The sequence below is a fragment of the Haliotis asinina genome, chromosome 13, assembly GCF_037392515.1.
Source record: "Haliotis asinina isolate JCU_RB_2024 chromosome 13, JCU_Hal_asi_v2, whole genome shotgun sequence".
Lineage (NCBI taxonomy): Eukaryota > Metazoa > Mollusca > Gastropoda > Lepetellida > Haliotidae > Haliotis > Haliotis asinina.
Window position 1 is genome coordinate 5956381 of NC_090292.1, and position 8334 is coordinate 5964714.

The following is an 8334-nucleotide window of genomic DNA, read 5'->3' on the forward strand; positions in this document are numbered from 1 at the left end:
GACACCCATGTCTTAGACACTACTGAGGGGGACTGCAGCTGATTAAGACAACACCCATGGCTGGAATAGAACAGGCCTAATTAGTGCCCCCTGCCTCGTAGGGATTGCTTTTGTTGATCAAGAAATGATATCAACTCTACAAGAGGGATTAAGTTTGAAGATACATGGCTACAGCTGAGATATCAAATTCGGGGAAGCTGGCATGCCCCAAGGTTCCGTTGTAGGACCTCCTCTGTTGGTTACCTATGTAGGTGATATTGTTGATCGTATAGAGAGCACCATCCGCTTTTGTGTGGACGAAACATTGTTACATGTTATAATTGATGATCATATTACAGTAAATAGATGTATCGGTCCAAACGTTTATCTCTTGGGAGAAAATCAAGGGCATGGCTATTACATGCCAAGACACAAAATCCGGAATTCGAAACAGGACTAGATTGTTCTGGCGTGTCCAAAGGACACAACTCTGCACTGTGAATTACCGTGTGTTGGACGACTGGTTTCCCTGCCCAACTATGGCGGTACAAGTGTCATGTTCGCAAAAACGAAAATCGTTGTTTAGATAAAATTGCCTCATTTGTTGTTCTTTGTGTCTTTTCCCAATCCTTTCCTACTTATTACCTGAGAAAACTCAAAGAGTTAAGTGTGTTCTGGGGACCATGGCCTGAAGCAGGGTAAACTGTGGGTTTCTGTGTCGAGTGGCATAGAAGGATTTTACAATAGCCTGCACCTCAATCGATTGTGACGTGTCTTAACTGAGTAAAGTGCAGTTGTCTCCCTTTGATAGACCGGCTGGTTGTGTTTTCGCGTGTTCACTCTCATTAAACACGCTATTGATCAGATGACTCATGATCATAACGGAGAGAGTTTGTGTCATGAATGGCAGTTCAAGGGAGACAACTCTCATGCTGCTTTGAAGCATGGCAATCACCACTAGAGCACAAATGCAGACTGTACGTGTTCAAATGTTATCACTATGAAGACGCCTTCGTTAAAAATATTTCAACAATTATCCATCATATTACACCCCTTACCTGAGAAGTGCAAAAGGTACTTGACTCAGTTGCTGGGTCAATGTGAAATGAACACCTTGTTGGCTAAAAACGGAACAGGAATGACATGGTGATATACGGGTCTCATGGGTGTGTTGTGGACCTTAGTTTTCAGTGTTTTGGTGACTGTGTTCAGCTTATCTGCGTTCGAGAGTTTTGGTCAAACCCGATTTCCATGTGCTGTATTTCCATTTTTCAGTTTTATTCCTCCAAGACAAGGACGTCTAATCCTTAGAGTTCACCTTCAGTTCCTTGCACCACATGCCTCTGTCATTAGACGTAATAAGTAATACAGGAAAACCGCTGCGGAAAGAGCTTTTGATTTGTGGTAAGTATGCTTTCCTTGGTGACGAAAGAACAGAAACACAATGCTTAGTTTCGGTTCCAGCACAGTTTATTCCGACTCAATCCCGCCCAGTAACATAAGCTTCGGACAGAAACGTGGATGCAGCTATGGGTGTCGCATTCGGTGTCGGAAAACTGTGTGGAGTTCAGAGTATCAGGTGGCTACACTCATACAGCACGCATACACTGAAACAGAAACATAAAGCATGATACTTCAAGAATTCTTTGACTTGGATCGATTGAAAGAGAACCATCATGATGGTATAACTGTGGTTGGAACAACCCCTCCAAAGCCCACACCCACCCACCCATCCCGGCCCACATTCTAAGTGACAAATTACCTTATCGACAACACACTGTCAACGATCTAACCTCCTCAGCCACTACGAATTCGCAAATATGGCCATATGACTGAGTGTAACCCCTGAGGAGTAGAAGTTGGCGCCGAAAGCTATGAATACACAGATATACGGGTATCACACTATAAGATATCAATCTCACTATCAGAATGAGACACATGTAGTTCATCCGACATTATTAGCGACAGATAGTTTTACTGTTACAGGTGTTTACTGTTACAGGTGTTTACTGTTACAGGTGTTTACTGTTACAGGTGTTTACCCACAAACCAGTAAAGAGTAAGCGAATAACCGTGGAGAAGAATATATGAACACCTATGTTCATGTCGACGTATACCTTTCTACGTTTCTAGTAGTATACATATATATCATTTAACAAAACGACAAAATTGTGACATCACGGAGTACTTCCTCGAAGGAGTAGAGATTTTACGACGCTTCAGAACATTTTGCCGGTACAACAATTTACAGTTTTATTTTCACATTCTGAAATGCCTTTATTACACAAATAACCCACATTTGGGAAGAATGGAAGGTTTCCGAAATATGTATTCATTTTTATAGTTTGGGGTCAGGTGGTCAGTCAGCTGGACAGAGGGACATTTGCCATTCGCTATCTCGTACTGTAAGTGGGAATACCGCGTGTGAATTCTGTCACCTGTTTTCGTTATGTAAGAAACTACACAACAACTGTAGTATTAAGCTGGTGCTCAGTAGAGAGTAGAAGTTAGTTCAGTATACAGGCCACCGACCCACCATATAGTACAGAGAAACAGAAAAATATAGTTTGATAATATAACAGCTGAACGTAGAAAATTACCATCTATAATTGTAGAGTAAAGTCCCTGTATTTGAGGAATTAAGTTAGGTAAGAAGAAAATATTTTACAGTATTTAACATTATCAATTATATTCGTCTCAGAACATCCACGTGTAGGCATGTGAGTCAAAGGCGGATCTATCTTCTGAAATATTGTTACAAAACAGACTGTTCCTTGAAGTACACCCTCCTAACCAAGTCTTAAGGATAGCAGATATTAGGGATGAAAGAGCTAATCGCGGTATTGGTAGAACCGCAGTATTTTGCCTTCGGTTCGATAAACCGTAGTGCAGTCCCAAAATTCAGTATTTTCTGTTTCGTACCGTTCTCCCGTCTAGACAAAAAATGAGAGTTTTGTTCATTCAAAATAACAAAGGACAAGGTCTAGCTTAAGACTCTGTCAAGATTCATGTTAAAATTCATCTTCAGTAACCAGTGCTTCTTGTAAAAAGGCACTAACGGGATCGGGCGTTCAGGCTCGTGGACTTGGGTTAACATGTTATCGTATATTCCATTCTGTAGATCAACGTTCATATTGTCACTGGATTGTCTGGTCCAGATTTGATTATTGATAGACCGGCGTCATGTTGCTGCAATATTGCTGAGCGCCTCGTGAAACAACAATCAATTAAAAGTTTTAAAAGACTTTAGACGTAAGTTTAAGAACATGAATATGTTATGCTTTACTCTTAGCGTAAACTATCCATAAGATATCAGTATCTGCTTTACTTGTTGTACGACGTGTAACTTAGTACTGAACTGAACAGCGTCATATCTTACCTCACCTAAAGACAGCCCGCCTACATCCCGCACACCCGGTGTCCAGTTACTTCTTGAGTATCTGGTGTCTAACAAGGATGAAGGGCAGGTTGAAGGCTGACCCGAAAAACAGGACAAAGTACAGAGTGAGCTTGTAGCGGTTCTTGATGCTGAAGGGAAGATTCTGAAACAAACGAGAAAAATATTGGCAACCTTGGCTTATTTTTTCAAAAAAAAATAAATAAATAAATTCGAATGTTTTTTTTTTCTCTTCTGTTTTTAATTATATCATGCAGAGCTTCCTAGTGGGATCCGATCACAAACTTCGAATCAAGGGGATAATGGACTCACTGTCAGAGTCAGAGCAGAGAATAGCATGCTCGGGGAAGTTTTTCGTCATGGACTAGCATGAATGTGGTTCCCATATCATTCAGTATTGAATCAAATTCCAGATACCCGCTCCCTCTCCCATCGCGGACACAGCAATTAACAGCCTCAGCAAGTTGAAATCATAAAAATCTACTTCACAAGATCAAGGAGAATAAAGATCAAAGCGAAATCACGGCCGACATGTAAATGTAATGAAGCCCCGAAGATTCAAAGTGGCCATTCGTCATGGCCAAGGGTGATGCATTATATCCCTGGTACTACATTTTACATGTGTTCCATGTCGGCTACTACTGGATCAGGTTTGTGCACTCACATCGTGTTCTGGTAGACTGTCTAAGAGACTGGATTTGAGTGGTCACATTGTGGTCTGAGAGACTGGATTTCAGTGGTCACAGTGTGGTCTGGGAGACTGGTATTGAGTGGTCACAGTGTGGTCTGGTAGACTGGATTTGAGAGGTCACGATGTGGTCTGGGGGACTGGTATTGAGTGGTCACTGTGTGGTCTGCGAGACTGGATTTGAGAGGTCGCAGTGTGGTCTGGGAGACTGGTAGTGAGTGTTCACAGTGTGGTCTGGGAGACTGGTACTGAGTGGTCAAAGTGTGGTCTTGGTGAGTCGTATCGAGTGGTCGTAGTGTGGTCTGGGAGACTGGATTTGAGTGGTCACAGTGTGGTCTGGGAGACTGGTACTGAGTGGTCAAAGTGTGGTCTGGGAGACTGGATTTGAGTGGTCACAGTGTGGTCTGGGAGACTGGTACTGAGTGGTCACAGTGTGGTCTAGGTGAGTCGTATCGAGTGGTCACAGTCTGGTCTGGGAGACTGGTACTGAAGGGTCACAGTGCGGTCTGGGAGACTGGTACTGAGTGGTCACAGTGTTGTCTGAGAGACTGGTGTTGAGTGGTCACAGTGTTGTCTGAGAGACTGGTATTGAGTGGTCACAGTGTGGTCTGGGAGACTGGATTTGAGTGTTCACAGTGTGGTCTGAGAGACTGGATTTGAGTGTTCACAGTGTGGTCTGAGAGACTGGTATTTGGTGGTTACAGTGTGGTCTGGGACAATGGTATTGAGTAGTCACGTCACAACCCAGGCGATTGGTACTTAGCTGCCAGATAAATGTTTGAGCTATATTCTGTCAACCATGCCCATCGCCATGCTCCATGCACCAAATATCAACTATTGATTTTTAGATCTATTATTCATAGTCCCATGCGTTATAACAGATATCGCCGTTGTGTTTGTATACAACCTTTCGCGTTTATTCGGTTACACTTTCTGTATGTTGCATTTTATTGCACCAGAGTGAAATTCTATCTTTATAGCCAACATGCCCAGAATACACAGAGAAAGATCCCCCCGAATGACGTCAAAATGCAATAAAGTCTGCCCTCCACTGACTGACTGAATGAATTTCTCTGATCCCAAGCAAGCGGGAGCATGTTATTCCTGTTTCTACACACATCAATGCTAGATTACGCGTCCTTTGTACAGGAAGTCACCTGATGCCTACAGGTGGCCCCCCTCACCTTGAGGGTCACAACGACCTAGGTACGAACACCTGAGTGATATTTACATACATTTAGATCGACTAAGGAGGGTCTCTAAGGGGACAACTGGAACATATAACTCGGTCAACTTGAGAATATTTTTAGATAAGGCATGAATATGCCACAACATGAGACCCGCTATGTTAAAAAATACTCTTGGGGCGAAAGAACGTACTGTGTTTTGTTGTTGTTGGTGGTGGTTGTGGTGGTAGTGGTGGTGTTTGTTTGTTTGTATTTATTTGTTGATTGTTTTTATTTTGTTTTGTTTTGTTTTTGTTTTGTTTTGTTTTGTTTTGTTTTGTTTTGTTTTGTTTTGTTTTGTTTTGTTTTGTTCTATTTATTCTTTAACCTTGAGTTTGGGAAAGACGAGTTGCAGTTCGAACTGGTAGAAAACGGGTATGGATACGATACAAATATCAGAATTAAGGGGGAATTAGAATCAGTCCGCCGTGAATAAGGCAGTGCCAGGTGAGTGTAACAGGTCGCCCGTGCATACATGGATGCAGTTTGTGAACCCCTTTTCTGCTGTCCCCCACAGTGATATTGCTGTAATGTTGCTAAAAGATGAACTCCTTCACTCTGTAAAACATACTCACGCAATACAAAAACAGTATACAGTATATCTTCTCAACGCACACATACCGCAGTAACCTTTACAGACAGCGATGAAATACGGAGGGGTTACATAACAGACTCACACCATATGGGGACAGGAGTGCACTGGGAAAGGAGAGGAGTGGCTGATGTACAGACAAATGTCAGTCGATCTATAACTAAAAACCTTCAAAGCAAAAAGTTTAAGAGGGTTAAATATCTCCCTTACGTACTGCAACTCGGAAGTGTAATTCAGCTGTGTACTTGATGTGTGTTTATTTTTGGAGTTGTATTACACTATATATAACACAAAAGGAAGTGATGACGATTGTAGACAATAGTGAAGGAAAGGGAGACAACTCTCCGCTTTATAGTGAGGGTGTGTACGTGACGGACACAGCGTTTATCTGAACAGAGGAAGGTGGGTGTACTACAGAGGACACGGATCTCTACAATACAGGCATCCCGTTCTATAGCGTAATAGCGAAACAGGAATAACATTAGCTTGCAAATGAATAAAAAAATACATTAATGAACAGCATTTATATAAACAAAACCAAATTGTTAATTGGAACATGGCGATTTTCAGTTAAACATCTACGAACATCCAGCTGGCTCCTTGAAACCAGGGCTCGTATGAAGTCGTTTATCATTGAGACTAAGAATAGAGAAGGTTAAGGCGGAATAAACTCGCATTGTGCTGGCTGCGGATTTAAAAAAGTACGGAATGCTCTGTGTTTGAACGACTGTGTGTTTCAGTGTATACCGAGGTAGACCGACATCGATCAGGAAATTACACCGCGTATTGGCACCTGATTAGGTCATCGATCGATGGGGGTATGCATTGCGAGAGTCTCCCTTACCCACGTCCCGCTCTACCCACAGCAAAGTGTACTGGAAGCATACAAAGGGGTCCAGGAACTCATACCATGTACAACACCACAGTAGCAAATTTAACATGGAATTTTATAACTCATCCAGACAATATTTTCAAACCCAACATGGCTGACTTGAAGTGGGACATTATACTCGATGCACTTGTAAGTCCGGATTAGCGATCACTTCAAGTAAGATCTCGGTTGTGGATATGCAAAACTCTGATGTATATTTTCAGAAATGAATACGGCAATAAGCATAGATGTGGAATATATAAATAATGGTAGTTGAATATGGCGATAATGCCCTGCCCTTCAAGCACAGCAAGGACGCCTGGCAAGGTGATATAGATTATTGATACGCGAAACACAGAGGATTAAACTGAAAATCGACTGATAATGTTGATTTAATAATAAACTACATTAATAACATTACGAATATTTTAAGGTCAGGGACATTACAAGCGAAAGTGTTGGGACAGTTGAAAATACATTAGAAAACGTTCAACAAATAGTTCATATTTTTCAATAAAGACACCAAGACTTACAGCTCCGGGGACCCCCTCTTGTTGCCAAGCCTGGGACCGTCTGACGACGGTGGTGGAAATGTTCCGTTTCACCCCAAGGGTGGAGAGACGGGAGAGAGCCAGGCGTCCGACACTAGCCATTGTGTGTGTGGGTATGAAGCGGAGCTGTGCGTTGTGGCGTACACAACCAACACCGTGTTTTATCTGGGAACATCCGAGTAAAGCTCACTCACGACCTTTACAACTTGCAGTTTGGAGAAGACAGGGTCCCATGTTATTTGGGGGAAGTGTGACTGGTGATCTGACGTGTATATAAGGGGAGGGGGAAATGTGTATCTGTAAAATGTCCTGTACTGGTTCATCGGGAAGCTAGAGGTGCATTAATTAGTCAAGTTTTTGGGCCAGGTGTGGCGGAATTTAAGCGCCTTCTGTCGGGTACATAGTATATTCCACGCACGTGACTCCATTAATTTGGTTTACTGTGACCCACTGAGTAAAGGTGCAAGTCATCTCACCAGATTCCCAAAGACGAGTACAACACTACTTAATCATCGTGTGTACATTGTCTGTGCAAGTTAATAGCTACATTTAACCGTCATTCGTATTAATAATAAATGCCATAGAACTCACGTTCTAGTGAGTTAGTGAGCGAGTTTACTTTAACCCAGCACTCAGCAATACTCCAGCCATATGACTCCGATTCGTAAACGATCGAGTCTCCATAATCAACATGCGATGACATACATCAAAACAGTCAACGATCCCATTAGTATCCTCTCACGACATGGTTTGCTGATCACACTACCCTGTATCTTTATGATCTGTGTCAGGTAGTGACATATGGGGCACCTGGCGACCGTAGTAGCAGTGTTAAAGCAGTAATAGCTAGACTCCATTTAACAAGAATAAAACACTCTCATCCAAACGTCAAGTCAAACATACAGCGGGAGTGGATGAGTCGTATTTCTCACAGCTTGTAAGCAATATTGGAGTAACATCCCTGCGGGGACGCCCGAAAATAGATTCACTTATTCTACCCATGTGGAACAGAATGGGTGTCTTTGGCAAG

The 8334-nt window shown here is 42.4% G+C and overlaps 1 protein-coding gene across 2 annotated transcripts; it reads right to left on the minus strand.

The window, feature by feature from the left end:
- Positions 1-1431: 1431 nt before the first annotated feature.
- On the minus strand, positions 1432-7498 carry LOC137259843 (cytochrome c oxidase subunit 7C, mitochondrial-like). Of its 2 annotated transcripts, none has more exons than XM_067797469.1 (3): positions 7287-7498; positions 3364-3521; positions 1432-1586 (listed from the first exon to the last, which is right to left on the minus strand). In XM_067797469.1, exons 1-2 carry the CDS (start codon positions 7404-7406, stop codon positions 3405-3407), a joined length of 237 nt encoding a protein of 78 aa, XP_067653570.1. In that variant the 5' UTR covers positions 7407-7498; the 3' UTR covers positions 1432-1586; positions 3364-3404. The 2 variants fall into 2 exon arrangements, with proteins under 2 accessions (XP_067653570.1, XP_067653569.1); XM_067797468.1 differs by having other exon boundaries at positions 3359-3521; positions 7287-7490.
- Between the last annotated feature and the right edge of the window lie 836 nt (positions 7499-8334).